Raw genomic sequence first — 19262 nt, forward strand, 5'->3', positions numbered from 1 at the left:
TTTATCAACTCAGAGTATCATTCTATCCGGCAAAACTATCATTCTATGCAATAAACCTATCATTTTATCATTTTACATGATATTTGACGAAATTCAGAAATTAAATGAGGGAAATGACAGTTTTACCCCGCGCTTTTTTTTATGAAGTAAATTTAAGTTTGAATCTCAAAATTATCATTCTATGCAATAAACCTATCATTTTATCATTTTATCATTTTACGTGATATTTGACAAAATTCAGAAATTAAATGAGAGAAATGACAGTTTTACCCCCGCGTTTTTTTATGAAGTAAATCTAAGTTTGAATCTCAACTGCATGATTAGAAATATGTGCGGTCCAGATTTGGTTATAGGGTTATTACGATATTTAGGGGTTATCATATGATCACAACTATATATATAATATATATATATAGTCTCATTATTCACAAATCCACTCTTAAAGACCGAACCACCGAACCATACCAAATTAGGGTTTTTAGATCTAGTTTTTTATGGATGAGAGGCATAAATTTATCAATTATTTTCGCCTTCATCACGAGTCTATTTTAATTCATCCGAAGGTAAATAAGTCATAGTAACATGTTACAAAGATTTAACTTTTTCCAGTAGGTTTTTACTTCATTCCAATAGTTTTTTACTTCATTCCAGTAGGATTATTACTTCATTCCAGTACGTAAATACGGTTTCGCCGTCGCTTGCCGTTCTTTCTCTCTACAATATCTATCACCACCGCCACAACGCTGATATGGTGTAATAAACACATTGAATGATGTAATAAATTATTGGAATGAAGTATGTGTAGAAGCACTTGAAGTCCTACTGAAATGAAGTAAAATCTTATCCAATGAAGTAATAACGTTTCTGAATGAAGTAATAAATGCACTTGAATAAATTGTATTTTTTAATGTAAATAGAGTAAAAACTCAAGTCAATGAATTCAAATGAAACATATGTTGAATCATTTCAAAACCTACTGGAAGAAAGTAAAAACATGTTGTAGTTTCAAGGTATTACGTACGGAATGAAGTAATAAACCTATACAATGAAGTAAAACGAGCTTGTAATGAAGACCGAAAAATTTACACAGCAGCACATCTCATCAAAAAAACTAGATCTAATGGCCCAGATTTGGTCTCTAGTTCGGTCTTTAAAATTGGTTCGACATTGATCACAACTCTATATATGATTGTATTCAATGTCGAACCAATTTTAAATGCCGAACAAGAGAACAAATCCTGTACACCCATTTTTATAATTTGATCTTGACTTATATAATCTTGTGGTTAAATATAATTTACCATAATTTCATTATTTTATTCACAAAATAATTGCTTAAGGGTATTAATAGAAATCAACATACAAGAATGGTTATTTCTATACGTGATTCACCCCAAAAATTGTTCTACCTCCGTCCTCCATCTCCTACCTCTCGCACACTGCCTCTCTCTCTCGTGCCTCTACCTTCGCCGGCGAGTGGCGGCAGGCCACCGGTCATTCCCCCTCTCACTCACGTCTGGCCTCTCTCTCTCTCTCACTATCTGCTCTCGCTCAAAATGAACCAATGTAGTGTGCCACCGCTGCCGCTGCTACACTGTCGTCGTTCAATCACTTCATCTTATAATAACTGTACTTCATCTTATAATGAAATAACTTCACAAGAGAAATGGAAACATTTCGGGTTAAAACCTCCCTCCTCTATCTTCTACATCTCGCTCACGGCATCTCTCTCCAGTGCCTCTGCCTTCGCCGACGAGTGGCGGCACGCCACCCGTCATTCCCCCTCTCACTCACGTCTGGCCTCTCTCTCACTATCTGCTCTTGCTCAAACTCGTTCACTCTCATCCCCATCTCCAATTTCGAACCCTAGCCATCTGAAAAATCCTCTTCATCAATCTCCCATCTCAGCAACTTATAGCCACCCTTGATTCGTGACATCCGGTGTCGGTAACCGCCATAACTCTGCTTCTAACGCCACGCCTCGGCTCTCCCTACTCGCGGTACAGGCACCGACTCGAGGTCAGTCTCAGGTTGAATTTCACCTGCAACTCGGCCCCGATGTAGTGTGCCACCACCGCCGCTGCTACACTACCGTCGTTCAATCACTTCATCTTATAATCATTGTACTTCATCTTATAATGAAATAACTTCACAAGAGAAATGAAAACATTTTGGTTAAAATGAGCCAAAATTTGAACAGTCCAAAATAAATAACTTCATCTTATGATATAATTTCTCCATCTTATAATTACATTACTTCATCTTATAATCAAATAACTTCACCCGAGAAATGAAAATAACTTATAATAATGCATTATGAATAAATAGCCCCTGGTATGAAGTAAATTGCTCTTAGGATGAATGATGAAAATTATTTGTACAATATCTCATCTCATCCATAAAAAATTAGATCCAATGGCTAATATTTGGTCTCTAGTTCTACACTAAGGAGATGTTGTGCAAATAAAGGGACTATATATATATATATATATATAAACGTTAAACTCATTTTCTCCCCTTAGATTTAAGTTTCTTCGCAATCTCGGTCGTTGGATCAGGAGGATAGACGTTCTTGATTAAAATCATATTTATCATCCCGCGCTTCATTATTTGACCAATTTGGTGCATCATGAGGGTGAATTAGTCATTCTCTGTAATCAAAACCGCTGAAAACATATTGTGCGAAATTTAAGCGGGATCTCCCTACTACTTTCCATCGACTCAATACAACATCCATCATCACTCGCATTTACTCACAATCTCTCTCCCGAATCTCTCGCTTGACGCGTCTTCCCAATTTCAAAAGCGTGCAAAAACCCTAGCCGCCGCCACTCAAAATCGCGCCGTTTTCTCAGAAATTCTCCCTGGGTTGCCTTGATTTCCAATAACCCTTCCTGGTTTGAAAAGATTTCACTGCGCTACAACAACAGGTAGGGTTTGGTCGTTTATTTTACGATTTTCAACAATCGTTTCCCCAATGCCCGACCGTAATACATCACCCACACCACGATTCAACCGATTACCATTAAACGCGAGTATGTGTTGTTAAAATTTTGTAGTTTTTTGATTGATTGCTGTTACGAGCAGATTTTATAATGACTAAAAGAGGAAGACCTTCCAATTCACAATAATCCCAGAAAGATGGTGAGTTTTCGTTCGGCCGTTGTTCTGTTTCTCTGGTTGACATATTTTAAATTTAATCTTACATGATGTAGTCGAGTTTGTACATTATTTGCATGATTGTGTGCATTAACATAACTGATGTTTCCATTGTTTGTATGTCAATGGACATTAGTGTTACAAAATAGGCTATATTAGTGTTTTCATTACTTTCATGGATCTTCACATCATTTGATTTTTTTATGCATCAAAATATCCTGTATTATGCATCATTTAACTGGTGTTTTTAATTGTTAAAAAGTACCTGTAATATGTGGGTGTGCATTATTTGTTAAAACATATGCATTATATGAATATATAAATTCATTATATGCAACTGCAGAACATTTTAAAAACTGCGGGTGGTTTTTGTGGAGATAGTGGATGCAGAGTTGTATTTGTCATTAATAAAATTAGTTTGTTCGTTAATTTGTATTCTATATATATCTTGTATCATGCATCATGCCAGTTAGGCTTGCACAAGGGTCGGAACCCGCCGGTTCCGGGCCCGAACCGGCGGGTCAAGGGTCGGAAAATTCGCGAACCTGAACCGGCCCGCCTAGCTCCCGGCGGTTCCGGTTCAGGTTCAAAAAACCGGCGGTTTTCGGCTCGAACCGCCGGTTCCGGGCCCGAACCGGCGGGTTGACGATTTTTTTTATTTTTATTTTTTTGCATTTTTCAACTTTTCAATTTTAATCAAATTACATTACACTTTTCAAGTTTGCTTTTGTATGCAATGTGAGTAAATAAAATTGAAAAAAATACGGCTAAAGTTGCAATTTTATTGAAATTGCATATTTACAAATTACACGTTACAAGTTACAACAATTACAAATTGAAAACATATGGCGGTCTTGAAGACTTAAACAAAATTTAAATACAAATGAGACTACTAGTGAAGAACTAATTACAAATGACAAGAAACGACGTTGAAGTTCTTAAACGTATAAGTGTATTATATATATACTCTTAACCGGCGAAGAAGATCTTTCTACATAACTAAATTAAGGACACCTTTAGCAATTCAACTTTAAATGTTGAGTTTCGTCTAACAATCAACAATTATAGTAGAATTGTCAAAAGTTTCCCTCATTAAGCCGTATAGAGAAATATACTTCATCGACTAGAGTATATACAAATACAATTATGCAATTGTATTTGCATATTTTTAAAGTAGGAATTAATGGGAAAAAAAAGAAATAAAAGAAAAAGGACTTGAGCTCAACTTAAATTAAAAATTTAAGTTGAGGTGCCTACGTATCCCAATTGCTCATTTGCATTAGGGAATCAAAGTCCACGTAGTTCTCTTACCTTACATACCTATTTGGCTTGGCCGGCGGCGGTTGACGGTTGGCCTAATCTTCATCCCCGGTGAATTCATCTTGTGATCCCTCTTGACGATCATTCCAATCATTTTCTTGTTCTCGGACGTCAGCTTTGGCCCAATCATCAAGTAACATCACGGCTTCCATATTTTTCGCCGAGAGCTTACTTCTTGATTCATCCAAAACGCGCGAGCCAACACTAAAAGCGGACTCGACGGCGACGGTGGAAGCCGGAACAGAAAAAATCTCCTTGGCCATTGAAGCAAGGATGGGAAAATCTTTCTCGTGGGTTCCCCACCAATCGAGGACGTCGATTTGGGCGGGAGGAGTAGGACCTTCATCACCAAAGGAAAAGAGTGATTCAAAATATAAATCTAATTCACTGACCATACCTGAGGACCTTCCGCCGGTGCTGTAGTTGTATAGGTCGGCTAGTTGGGATTGCGCGTCGGGGTCATCATAATCGGCTTGAAATGCAAAGCCATAGTTATGTTGTGGAGGAGGGGGTCTTCTGACTTGGTGAGTGGTGTTATACTTGGTTTCATATTCGGTGTAGAGAGAGCGCAAGTTATACTCGAGGTTTTGTTGCACAACTGACGGGTCCGGGAGGTTTATTTGAAAGGTTTCTGAGAGGTCGACTCCAAATTCGTCACTGGTATCGGATTGGATTGCTTGAAGGGGACCAAGATCAATTGAACTCAAATTGTTATAATAAAAATCTAAAATTCTAGAGGTACCTGCTAATTTCCATTTTGGATCCAATACCTTTGCAATCAAAAACACGTTAGGAATCTCACTGAAATACTTGAGCCATTTTTCAATCATATAATACAAAACGCACATTAACTCGGGAGAAGAGGAAGCATTTTTCATTGAAGTTTTAAAACCAAGGGATATGTACATGCAATGCTCCAAAACACGAACAGCAATGCAATAATAAACACCCGACAATTCAACAGTAGCATTTTTGAAATATTTGAACAATTTAAATAAAGCCAAACTGTTATCCCAACAACTATGCGAAAGATATAAATCACGGTAGGGGTTAGTTCTATAAAAATCACATAAAGCATCTTTATGTGTCAAGGTAGAATTCAGACAATCATATGTCGAATTCCATCTATGAGACACATCCATAGTAAAATTCGTGTACCTGACATTCTTTTGATGGCAATATTTCTTCCATGCTTTGCCAATAGCTGGCTTTTGATGGATTAATCTAACTGCATTTCTAATAGGAGAGACATGCTTTTGCCATAATTCAAGCGCATCCTGTACACATAAATTTAAAATATGGCAAATGCATCTTTGATGAAAATATTTACCTCCAATTACCGGTGTACAAGCCGCAATCAAATCGGCAATACTTGCGGTGTTGGCAGTTGCATTATCAAAACCAATAGAAAATATCTTGTTGCATAGCTGAAACTCATTCAACACTTGTATAATCAAAGAAGCAATTTCTGGTGCAGTGTGTGGACTTTCAAATTCTCTAAAACCAATTAAACGCTTGTTCAAAGTCCAACTGTTGTCCACAAAGTGAACCGTAATACCCATGTATGAATGACGGTTAAAACAATCCGTCCAAACATCTGAGCAAATGTTCACCCTGTGGCCCATGTTAACTAAATAACGTGATAATTCTACCTTTTTCTCCAAGCACTGCCGAACGGTAGATCGTTGCACGGTCATTCGACCTATTCTTTTGATTGCTACATTCAACCCACTTTGCATAGTAACCTCAAAACTTTTGTCATCAAAAACATTAAAGGGCATATGCTTCATAGCCGCCCATCTAGTCATTGTATCATCAAAATTCTTTTTATCATATTTAAATAGAGGCGCACCTGACGAACCCGAGCCGGCGCCGGCGGGTTGGAAGTTTAGTTGGCTTTGGGTAGAGGCAGTGCCGCATTCTACCGGATGCTTTGCCACTAAATGGCGACGGAGGGTGCCATATCCACCACCGGCGGACCATTTGTACACTTTATCGCAATAGTTGCAATAAACATGAAAGTCCGAAGTCTCTTCTTGAGAGTTCGGATCGTGAGGACTTGGAATCACCACCGCCACCTTCTTGTAGTGTTTGATAAAAATGTCCGATTTCAAAGGTTTTGCCGTGTTAGTGGGTGCAGGGGGAGGCATCTCCTCATTTCCGCCGGTGCTAGAAGGAATACGAGAATGCGATCTATCCTCGTTGTTGTCCGAGTCCGACGATATAGTAACGTCGAACTCCTCATCTCCCCTACCCCCGCCTTGTTGCATTTCAGCAAGTAGCATGGCGGTCCTATGATCTTCTTCCATCTACAAATATTATGTACGTAGAAGTTAAAAGTATGAACGCAAAAAAAAATTAATGAAATTTTGTGCATGTGAATTGGAAAACAAATTTTTCATTACTTACTTGCATGCGTTCGGCTGCCAATCGGGAAACCTCATCCATAACATCTCGACGACTAGGTCGTCGAGATTTTGAGGGACGCGTAGTGCTTTGATCTTGGGCTATTCCCTTGCCCCGATCACCACGTCCCGATCCACCACGAGAAGAAGACAAATTGAATATATTGATAAATGAAAAGTAATATGGACTTGGAATAAAATATGTATGAAGTATAAAAGAAGTGGTAAATTATGAGCACAACAAATATAGTAGTGAGTAGAAAGTGTAGAATTAAACTTGCGCAATTAGAGAGAATGATGAGAGAATAGAGAAATGGAGATTGAGAATGAAATCCTTGTTAACACAAGAATGGGGTAAGGAAATATGAAGGAGAAGTGAGGTATTTATAGGAGTAAAATTGGAAGAAATAAAAAAAAAAAATTCAAATTTCAAACTTTCAAATTTTCGGCCGAACCGCCGGTTTACCGCCTGAACCGGCGGTTCAACCTCAAAACCGGCGGTTTTTCCACGAAACCGGCGGGTTGGTCCACGGTTTTCCGACACAAACCGCCGGTTTCTGACCTCACCTAGCCCCCTACGCCTGAAAAGCTTTCGGAACCGGCGGAAACCGGTCGGAACCGCCGGTTCAAACCGGCGGTTTTCCTCCAAAACCGGCGGTTTTCGCCCAAAACCGGCGAACCGCCGGTTCATACCTATCCCTACTTTGAACCCCTACGAACCCCTACGAACCCTAGCCGTTCGACCCTTTGAACCGGCGGTTCGAACCGCCGAACTGCCGGTTTTGAACCGCCGGTTCACGGTTCAAGTTATGCCCGAACCTGAACCGGCCCTTATGACCCTCCGACCCTTCAGTCGGTTCAACCCGCCGGTTCCGGGCCCGGTTCCGGTTCATGAACCGGCGGGCCCGAACCGGCGGTTAACCGGCGGGCCGGGCCGGATTGTGCATGCCTAATGCCAGTGTTAGGATTGCATTATTTGCTTATGTGATTGCATTATTTGACTATGTTAATGCATTATGCTGATTTCTGTTTTAAATTGTCAAACATTAACTGGAATATGTGTCAGTACATTACATTGTATAGTCTTTGCATTATGTGTACATGGTAAAGCATTATTTTCCTATACGCATGAATTATGTGTACATCTGTTTTGTATAGCCAAAGTGTAAAGGAAGTAAGTAATTGGAACATTCTTTTAAATATAAGTATATTTCATTGTAGTATTCACCTAAATGAGTACATTATATCCGTTGCTGGACAATGGAAATTTTTTGGTTGTAATGTTAATGTTCATTTGCTAGATTTAGTTCTACAATATAAATCTGTTTGGTATTCCTTATATTGCACGTTTCATGATGCATGTTGGTGTTGCTGGACATGGACAAAGCAGTTGAGGATGAACATAGAAGATGCTGTGGATGATCTACTGCCGGTTGGAATAGCCCAGACATTCCGCGCACGAATTACGGAAGCATCAACCAGCTCCGCACAAAATGACTGTGATGACAAAAAGAACAAAGCCAGAAGGGACGACTATTTATACTGTCGACGTACACCTGCAGAGTTCTTGTCCTGCTTGAAGAGTCTTACGCCGCAGCAAAAGGAAGCTGTGGCCGAACTAGGATTTCAATCTATCCTGTGTTTCGATGCCAGGGAGATTCCAGGCCAACTGGCCTATTGGGTGCTAAGCGCGTTCAATCTAGCTCGATGCCAGATTGGATTGTCAGGAGGTGGAAACCTAGATCTGGATGAGGAAGACGTCCATTTGACGTTAGGATTTCCTCGTGGCCGAACACCTATCTCACGGCCAATGGAACATCATAGCAACTTCACCTTCAACGACATGGTTGCTGCCCGATGTGGGAAGGGGCGTTTTAAAATGATCCCAAAGGACATTTCCCACCTGATGATGCAGGAGGTGAATGGCAGCGACTTCTTCAAGAAGCTCTTCATGTTCCTGTTGGAAAATGCGTTGATAGAGACCCCGTCTGACGGCCATTGCAAACCGAAGATTCTTAATTTCATAGATGATGTGGACGAAATTAGGAACCTAAACTGGTGTGGTTACGTCCTGTCTGTGCTCGAGGCTACGTACCCTAGCTGGGCAACCCGCCAGAGTGTGAACTTTAGCGGTCCAATCTACCTTTTGGTGGTATGAGATTAATATGTGCATTAGATGCCCCTTTTCTTGCATTATGCATTGGTATAAATACATTATTTAGCTGTACACATTGCATTACACGGCCATTTTCATGCATTATGCAGTAGAATAGATACATTATTAAGCTGAACTAATTGCATTACACATATTATCTTCCATCAATCTCTGTGATTTTGTCATTTCTGTGATTATATTGGTCTTGTTTTTGCATTATGTCATCATTAATATGCATTAATGGTCTGTTCATTATGCTGTTGTAATTTTCTGTGGAATGGGATTAATATATGCATTAAATGGGCATTTTCGTGCATTATGCATTACAATAGGTACATTACGAAGGTGAGCTAATTGCATTACACATATTATCTTCCATCAATCTCTGTGATATATTCATTTATGTGATTATATTGGTCTTGTTTTTGCATTATGTCTTCATTAATATGTATTAATGGTCTGTTCATTATGCTATTGTAATTTTCAGGGGGCTTATGTCGACCGTGTGGTTTATTGCTGGAGAAGGGTGATCCGTTCTTGGCCAACGATCAAAGGTTGGACAACAGAGGCTTTGTAGCAAAGGGCTGACGTGGAGCACGGCCAGTACGGAACTGGCAGGCTGGAAGGAAGGGTCGATAAGAATAGCTGGCTGGAGGAAGAGGAACGAAGGAAGGAAGAAGTGGATACCATAGGAGAGCACGCAGCACCTGGCCGACGCAAAGCATACGGCCTCAGAAAAAAGTTTGTTGCGTCGAGCGCCCTGATGGCACGGGCAATTTCTGCATGGGTGGTTGACTTCAATCAAATCCCAGTGGAATTGCTGGATGACGAGTGCTTCCGTGTTGGAAGCCAGATTGGGAAAAAATTACTGGGAATTGAGGATCAAACTGTGGTGGCGGACGAGGATATTGTGACGAGGCTGACGCAGGCGAAGGACGATGAGGAAGAATACAGTCCTGAGTGGATCGTTGAGTTAGAAAAAATGATGGCGGCATATGATAAAAAAAAAGACATTGAACAAGAGCACCACCAGGCCTTCTTTTGTCCTAGATGGCTTCGATTGCCCTGACCCTTTCGCCACACAACCATCAAATGGAGCTGGGGGGAGTGGTACTGGCGGCACAAAGCCGCCAATTGCTGACATTACACCGGAAGTCCCAATCATTGGGCAGCCGGGAGGTGAAGATGTCGAAGGAGATGTCGGCATTCCCGAGCCGTTTGATTACGAAATCCCGGATGTCATGCACACTGGAGCAGGTGTTAAAGAACAACAGCTCCCGCCATCAGACTTAGCGGTTGGCGGGGGATTGCGGAGCACCGCTGAGGTAAGCATCCAGTTACATATCCTTGAGTACTGTGAATGGTTACCGATACTAACTCATTTTAATTGTGTGATTGATAGGCACAGGTGAATGCTTCCGTAGGAGAACCTGTCCGCGATGCTTTTGAGGGAGGGGCAGACGCCGGCGTTGGCGGCCAAACAAAGAAATGCAAGACATCAACAACGGGTGTAAAGATAGGAGCATTGGGTCAGGAGGGTGGAGCTGTAATGGACAATGCCAAGGTTTGTGCTTCTTAGAAAAAAAGTGAACTGTATAACGTCATGATTTCATTGGCATAACGTTCTCACTAAATTCGTATTTTATGTAAAGGACGACAACACACAACCAAAAAGTAAGGGGGGCGCAACAAAGGGAAAGAATGGGAAAGAGCCGCTGGCTCATAAGGTATACGTGTAAAATGGAATTATATACAGCTAATTCTACATTATAAACTTATTAACATGCATTTTTTGTGCTTCATTGTTCATTAATAGAATCGACCCCAGTGTAAGGGTAAGCGACCGGTTATTGACGAGTCTAGAGCGGGTGTGAATTTGATGGAAATGGTCATGCCAACTGTGGTTTCGCACGACAAAGGAAAGGGAAAGGCGATACAGAAGCATGCTGGAGATGTGGTACGGAAAAGTTAATTTCCTTTTGAAAACATAGTTTGTAACATGTAAATATGTGCGTACAAAATTATTGGTAACACTAATTTACCTAATGAGTACATTGTTTAAATTGTATTGTGAATATATTGTAATGTCACAGGCAATTGGTGAGGAATTGAATGTAATACATGTAGGCTCATTATTTAAAATAATCCCTTCATTATGGATACATTAAGATGCATTAAAAATATGCTTTCATGCATCATGATGTTGATGTTATACCTACTGCTCGTTTGCTGAAAGGGTGTTACATCTGTATTTTACATATCCATACTCTCATGTATAGGAGGAGACCGGGGCGGTGGCTAGAATCAAAAAGGCAAGTCTGGCTGCAAGGTCGCCGTTCAATGAGAGGGCTGTTAGACTTACAACCAAAGCCAACATTGTGGACAGAGAGTTGTATTATTGGGTGCTAAGCACGGTAGCCACAAAGAAGTAAGTTTGGTAATTTTGCTCAATTGCTGTTTAACAAATAATTGTTTGTTGTTGTTAAAGTGTTTATTGCCTATCAGGGACAATGTTGTCTACAAGGACAGCTTCAGGGAAACATTGCATGGGGAGTTCCAATCATGTGTTCCATTCAACAGGATCAGCCCTGCAATTGTAGACACCTGGACTTCTTATTTGAACAACATGGAGCAGATAAAAGCGTCAGAGACAGTGTCTAGGCTATTCTTCTCCACGAGTCCTTGCGTGAGTGATCTACGTTTTAATTGTGTGATCAACCTATGTAAATAATTTTAAATAAGTAACTAGTTTACCAAATAATTTCCAGATGGAAACCGTTGTCGACGCTCGACGGAGTGGAATGAGAAGCAACAACTAGATACATTCTGGACCAGACTGTTCGGAGAAGCGCTAGGAATGAGAAACCTTCAATGGGAGACATATGATATGTTGCTTTGTGCATAGTTCGGCTGACACTGTGCATTATTTGCCTAGAAAATACACATTACGGTATCAAAATTGTTTCATTACGTCTGAAGTTGTGTTGCACTATAGAACTACATTTGCAACTATGGATCGTTGTTTATTTATTTTCCACTACATTGAAACTTTTTATTTGTACTTTCTGAATAATTTTTAATGAAAATAATCCGTCATTGTGCAGATCTTTTTCCCAATATAGGGTGCATCGCAGCAGTATGTGGTATGTTTTGATTTGCCCGATGGAAAATTGAATATCATAGACCACAGTTTGGCAGAACCGCACGCCTCCTTCGAAGCCAAGTACGGCAAGACACCTTCTTTTCTGGTAAGTAATAAGTTTACTACAATAGGCTGCCATATGGTGCAAATAATTCATAGTAGAATTAAGAACTAAACAATTTTATTGGGTGGTCTAGAAAAAATTCTTGGCTGAGGCACTCACGAGGTGCAAAGTTCCTAAAATGGCAACCAGGTGCGAAAGTGCAGAACCCACATGGTCACCATGCCTTGGAGGAACAACAACTTCCTTAACGAGGCAGGTATCTACGTCATGCGGCACATGGAAACCTATTTTGGTGAAAGGGAGAAGGACTGGGAATGTGGCCTTAATGCAAGTGGAACTAAAAGTGTGGAGATGTTCCGCATCAAATATGCAAGGACCCTCCTGACGTGTGTTTACAACACTAGAGGTGGTGTCAACCAGAAGAAGGCAACGCGCTTTTGGAAAGAGAAGCCGGCGAAATTCAACTTTGAAATTGGGTCCACCTATACGGTCTTGAGTGATGTGTGGTATGCATTACACAAATCGTGATGGGACAAGTAATGGCAGCGTTTGAGTAAACTCTTGAATTTTATGATTATCTTATTTTTTGTGAAGTACAGTTATTCGAACATCTATTAGTATGAATATTGGGAACAAATATCTTGTACCAGTGTTATGAATTTTTAAATCTTGTACAAAATAACAAGACATCACTGCATAATAATAGCAAATAAGTACATAATAATGCATTCACATTCATCAATTTTTTTAAAAATGAAAAATAATTGGAAGAAAATATACCTAAGTTACAAGATGATTCATTTGGTACAAAACAACCTAGCATTCCACATATACGCAATGTATGGGCGTCAATGCAAACCAAGCATCATGCATAATATTCTGCAATCTTCGCGCAATATTCGGTTGTGCATTGTTTGTAACAATATGTGCATTAATTTCCATTTTTCATGCATTATTTTGCGTGCATTATTTGGCTTAATACGTACATTAGAGGCCCTTTTTAATGCATTATGGTTTTTTTTCATTACGAGTATTCTGTACTCACTACTAAATTTAAGTACTTATTATATGCATTATTATGTTATGTAGGTTCATCATGTGTTTAATATTAAAGCATTATTTGGTACCAGAATTAAATTTGTTTGTGATGGGCCTAATATCAAATTTCAAACTGCAAATGTGCAACATTGTCTTTCAATAAAACTGTAATTCCTGAGTTTAGTTAATTTCGATGAAACAAAAAATTGTAACAAACCAAAGGAATAAGAAAATAGATGCATAAAATAAAATAATCCGGCTACATAAATCCATAGAATACATCACAACGTACTCTTGCCCTTCCCCAACTCTTTCTCCATCTCCATCTGTTTAAGCATAGGACAATTTCTGGAGTCATGGTGGCCCAACTCATCGCAAGCTTTACACCGTCTTAGAGGCCTACTAGCATCATTTAGAGCATTTTCCCTTTTCGAAATCAGTTGTCTCTTTGAGCTGCTAGCATGCCCCTTAGTCTTGACAACATTTGGAGGATGAACCTCAACAACTTCAGGCCACACCATACCATAAAACTCTTCAATCATTCGCCTTTTTTAGTTGCTGTCGTTGTCGGATTCCCAGCTTGTAGAGAATTACCAAGATCTTCCACACCGCCCACAAAAGCCCTTAGCAATTCAATGTCCCCCTCAAACCGCCGGAGGAAACCATAGAACATAGAAATGCCTTGCTTTGACACTGCTTTCCTATCATCAACAACAGACCTAGTAGGAATGTCATCATGAATTTCCCCATGGACCGCCTTGGCTAGCGGAGTCTTCATCCATCTGCTTTGGCAATATTTTTCTGGTTTTTTCTTCTACTCATTGTTCCTGAATAGGAAAAAAATATGACTGCACAAATATCCATGCCTACCAAATAGTTTACATTCGCAATAATATGACTCATCACTCGTATCATGAGTCACCCAATACGATTTGCGATAGCTATCGCCAAGCTTGTATGTGTCAACAAATTCAGTCGAAGAAAATCCTAGCACGCGACATCTATCATTACCCTCAACGATTTCTTCCTGTATTTTCCTGAACATCGAATCGGTGTAAAGCGTCGAAGCATGTTTCTCAAACGGCAAGGTAGTAGCCAGAATGGGCAAAACAATGGCATCGTGGTAGTCTAAAGCCGTCCTACTGTTACGCTGAAACTCAACAGCATGGTTGAAATTCAAGTAGAACTCGGCTATGTTCGCACGGGGCTTCAAAAATCTTTTGTAGAAACTGTTCTCCGATTCGGAAATTGATGTTGTCCTAATCATTGAACCCAGTGGAAAATCTCTAAAATAAGCTAGTATCCAGAAATGCCTGTGCTCGTACAATGAGTTAAACCATTCAGAGTCTTCCAACCCATGACTTTCCACAACTCTTTTCCACTCCTCTTCAAATTCTTCAGGCTCAAGCAGATCAGACCAAACGCATGCACGAAATTCCTTCTTGAAAGCTTCATCCCTTAGCAACCTATTTGGGACCTTGGTGGACAACTTATGCATTATGTGCCACATACACCATCGGTGTCGCGTGACAACCAAAACCTCTTCAATGGCTGATCTCATTCCGTTGTCTTGATCTGTCACGATCATCTTCGGTGCTATGCCCATGCATTCAACAAAATGTCTAAACAACCAGCCAAATGCACCTGTTTTCTCATTACATACCAAGCCAGCCGCAAAGGTTACAGGGCTTCCATGATTGTCCTTTCCCGTGAAAGGACAGAATATCATGCAATACCTACATACACAATCGTGTGCGTGTCCTTACTTCACCATGATTTTACTTCACTGTTGTTTACAAAACACATCACTCTTAGCATTATTTTACTTCACTGTTGTTTACAAAACACATCACTTTTAGCATGATTTTACTTCACCCTTGTTTACAAAACACATCACTCTTAACATAATTTTACTTCACTCTTATTTACAAAACAAATCACTCTTAGCATGATCTTACTTCCTTATCATATATAATCGTCCCCAAACAAATTCAATGAAGTTATTGGCCGGGTCATCACATATTTCGATCCAATCAATCCAAATAAAAGCTTCAAACACGCAAATTAAAGACTAAGCATGCACCAAGATCAAGATTGCTCAATCAACCAAATTAATATGATAACTACATTGAAAGTGGATTGAGGTCAATACATATTTCAGTTTATCAAATCAAAACAACATATTCCATCCAACCACGTGTACAGAAAAAAAAAAGAATGAAGGAAAGAGCAAAATAAAATACTATTATCATCAAATATTGCACATCTTTGTTAATCTATAATTCAAGTACTATTGCCATAATCCAAACACTAGCGATCTACAAGCTCTCTCCCTAACCTCTCTCTCAAAGGCTCCATTTCCCCCTTCCTCTTCAATTGCACCAATCTCCAAGCACTCAACCTCTCCTCCAATCAGCTCTCCGGCCCCATCCAGCCTGACCTCCAGTATCTAGTCAACCTCGCCGTCCTCAATCTCTCCGCTAATCACCTCTCCGGTGACATCCCGCAGCAGTTAGCCCTCAACGTCATCGATCTCCACGATAACCAGCTCTCGGGGCTAATTCTGCAGCAGCTAGGGCTTCTGGTAAGGCTCTCCGTCTTCGATGTCTCAAACAACAAGCTATCCGGTCCGATTCCGGAGCGGCAACTTGCCCCGCTTCAATGCCAGCTCATACGCCGAGAATAAAGGCCTCTACGGCTACCTCTTGCCGCCGATGAAGAGCAGAGGGCTCTATTATGTGGCGGAACCCTAGGTTTCCATTGAGAGAAGAGAGTAGAGAAGAAGCAGCACAGTCGGTTATGGAGACGAAGCATTTTTCAAAATGAGTTTAATTGATTTTAACCCTAACTTTTGTAAATGACTATTTTGCCCCCGCCTTATTATAGTTAACCAATTTAACCCTTAATTTTTTTGATCTTATGTTGAATGTCAGTCCTTAATTTTCTTGATCTTGTGTCTGAGATTTATTCCCTAGTTATATATTTAAGGGATGCTTGCCATATATCACTACTCTCTCTCTATATATATATAGTCTCATTATTCACAAATCCACTCTTAAGGATCGAACTAGAGACCAAATTTGGGCCACTCATTTTTCTTAATGTTGTGGGTATGATTAATTTACAATTAATTTAATATTTTATAATAAAAATATTTTTTTTAATTTTAAATTTTTTTTAAAATTTATTTTCAATTTTTTCAATTTTTTTCAATTTTTTTTTCAATTTTTTTTATTCAATAAAAACTTGTTGGAGTAAATAATGAACTATATTCACTAAATAATGAACTAAATAAACGTATGGTATGAAGTAATTTTCACATGTTATTGAAATACATTAATGATACAATAAATTTTAGTGTTAAATGTTAAGCGTTAGTAATGAACTTATTACTTCATTCAGTCATGCTATTACTTCATTCCATCAGTTTATTACTTCATAATGTGTTATGACATAATTGTCTCTCCCCCGATGACCAAGTAACTTTACTTTTCAGTTTTTTTCGTTATCTTTTCGTTTTTACCTGTTTGAATGTTTATTTTTCAGTGTCTGTGAATTTGTGTTCGTTGCTCAAGCATGCCGCGTATGTAAATATGTGTATGTGTTTTCTCCCACTTAGCCCAATCTTTGGTCTAAGTGTGAGAAGTTTGTATTTTTGGGCATGTTTTGGTTTCTGTTTTATTTTAGTTTCTCCCACTTAGCCCGATGCTCGGTCTAAGTGTGAGAAGGTTGTTTTTCTTTTATTAGTTTGGTGTTTTGTATCCTTTGTTTTATGTTTTGTGCGCATTAACTGCCCCGTTTCTCCCCTTCACTGGGATGGCTTGGGGACAAGCTTGAGTGAAGTGGGAGGGGGAGGGAGTTAGTGCAGTTTGTGTCTAACGTGCCTAGGAGTCTTTAGGTCTAGGTTTTATGTGTGTCGCATGAGCTGGTGAATATAATAAGGCAAGATTCCCTTAGTGAGAGCAATTGAAGATAGAATACATGTCAACTTTGAGGCCTTTTTTTTCCTTAATAAACTGAAATCGGTTTGGATGAAGTGAGGACGATAGAGGATGCCTTAGACGACCTAGTTGTGAAGCCCCACTATAAGAGTGAGTTATAAGCCTAAACACTTAGAGCTGACATGTATAAAAATGGCCGCCACTGGATGTTTAGGGAGAAGAGTCTGAAGGAGAAAAAATAGTGGGAAAACGGTTCTGGAGGTATAAGCTGGACGAAGTCCATGGGAGAAATAAAATAAAATTCGGAGGTATAAGCGATTAGGGTATGTAATTGTCTCTCAGTTGAAGTAAATTCGGTATGTAATGAATGCGAAAAATAACACAACATAATGAACTACAATGTTAACTGTCTTATTACTTCATTCAGTCATGCTATTACTTCATCTTCTTAGTTTATTACTTCATTCCATTAGTTTATTACTTCATAATAAAAAGTTAAAAAAAAATTTAAAAATTTTTTAAAAACGTTTTTATTTAATAAAATATCAAATTAATTGTAAATTAATCATCACCACAAGATTAAGAAAAATGAGTGGCCCAAATTTGGTCTCTAGTTCGGTCTTTAAAAAGGGTTCGACATTGATCACAACTCTATATATATATATATATATATGTCCATGATCAATTGAGATTTTTTAGGCTAATTGAGAAATGAGATGCAACATAAGCCACTCATTTTTATTAAATGAGTGGTCCAGATTTTGCAACACAAAAAATATTTTTAGATTAACTTATTATGAAAGGGTATAATGGTCATTTTGTGGTTTAGTTTAGGGTTCTTCAGCCTTCAATCGCGATTTTGGTGAGATTGGCGATTTATCTGAGATCTCTCTGATTCAATTGATTCCAACGCTTTCTGATTCAATTGATTCGAAAATTAGAACACAGACGATTTCAATGATATCAACAATCTCTGATTCAATGATTCCTCTGCATATCAATTTAAAAAATTTTTAAATTTTTTTTTAACTTTTTATTATGAAGTAATAAACTAATGGAATGAAGTAATAAACTAAGAAGATGAAGTAATAGCATGACTGAATGAAGTAATAAGACAGTTAACATTGTAGTTCATTATGTTGTGTTATTTTTCGCATTCATTACATACCGAATTTACTTCAACTGAGAGACAATTATGTCATAACACTGAACCGTTTTATTTTATATGTAATTTACTACATATAATAAAATAAATTTTTTTTCGATTAGGGTTAGATGGAATGTGGGTATTGTGAGAGAGAAGATTTGGGGGAGAATATAGAGTGTAGAGAGAGTTCGGTTTTTTAGAGATTGGAAAATAAAAGAAAAGGGAGAAAAACTGGGTATTTTAGATAAGGAAAGGGAATGGTTGTAGGGCGGTTGCAGGCGTGATGTAAGCAACTGTACGCCTCCCCATAAAGTTAAAATTTGAATTTCAAAAATTCCACACTTCCATCCCAAAACATCTGGTCCGAAAATCTCTCATTCCCCCATGTAAATGCTATTCTCAGCAATACCACACTTAGGAAAAACAAAAATGAAATGCCAAACTCCCAGGTCAAGGATTCATTATGAGACAAAACAATTTCCCTAAGAAGTCTGGTGTTTCGAAAATATTTTTGGAAGATTAGGTTTTTTTTGGTAATTTTTCCTACTTTTTGAAAAGCAATTAAACTATTTACACTTTCATTTGCGTATTTTCGAGATCCCCTGGTTCAGTGTATAGATGAAAAAAATGCATTCCTATTTACCTGACCCAGGAATTCACCGAGAATACTTACTCACTAGTCCGATTAGATGACAATAGAGAGTGCGCGTAGTGGCACTTCCTCCACTACATATAATAAGGGTTAACTGTCTCTCAGTTGAAGTAAATTCGGTATGTAATGAATGCGAAAAATAACACAACATAATGAACTACAATGTTAACTGTCTTATTACTTCATTCAGTCATGCTATTACTTCATCTTCTTAGTTTATTACTTCATTCCATTAGTTT

General features: G+C 38.8%; 1 protein-coding gene and 1 pseudogene across 2 annotated transcripts; both read left to right on the forward strand.

Annotated features, from left to right (window-relative positions):
- The first annotated feature begins 1988 nt into the window (after positions 1–1988).
- LOC121768615 lies at positions 1989–12876 on the forward strand. 2 transcript variants are annotated; one of them, XM_042165151.1, is made up of 12 exons: positions 1989–2930; positions 3088–3144; positions 8275–9036; positions 9527–10364; positions 10442–10603; positions 10692–10766; positions 10856–10996; positions 11319–11467; positions 11545–11725; positions 11808–11989; positions 12144–12287; positions 12379–12876. In XM_042165151.1, exons 4-10 carry the CDS (start codon positions 10035–10037, stop codon positions 11856–11858), a joined length of 1089 nt encoding a protein of 362 aa, XP_042021085.1. In that variant the 5' UTR covers positions 1989–2930; positions 3088–3144; positions 8275–9036; positions 9527–10034; the 3' UTR covers positions 11859–11989; positions 12144–12287; positions 12379–12876. The 2 variants fall into 2 exon arrangements, with proteins under 2 accessions (XP_042021085.1, XP_042021080.1); XM_042165146.1 differs by lacking the exon at positions 8275–9036.
- Positions 12877–14881: 2005 nt separating this feature from the next.
- On the forward strand, positions 14882–16210 carry LOC121776649 (annotated as a pseudogene).
- Positions 16211–19262: the final 3052 nt, after the last annotated feature.

The sequence above is a fragment of the Salvia splendens genome, chromosome 2, assembly GCF_004379255.2.
Source record: "Salvia splendens isolate huo1 chromosome 2, SspV2, whole genome shotgun sequence".
NCBI lineage: Eukaryota > Viridiplantae > Streptophyta > Magnoliopsida > Lamiales > Lamiaceae > Salvia > Salvia splendens.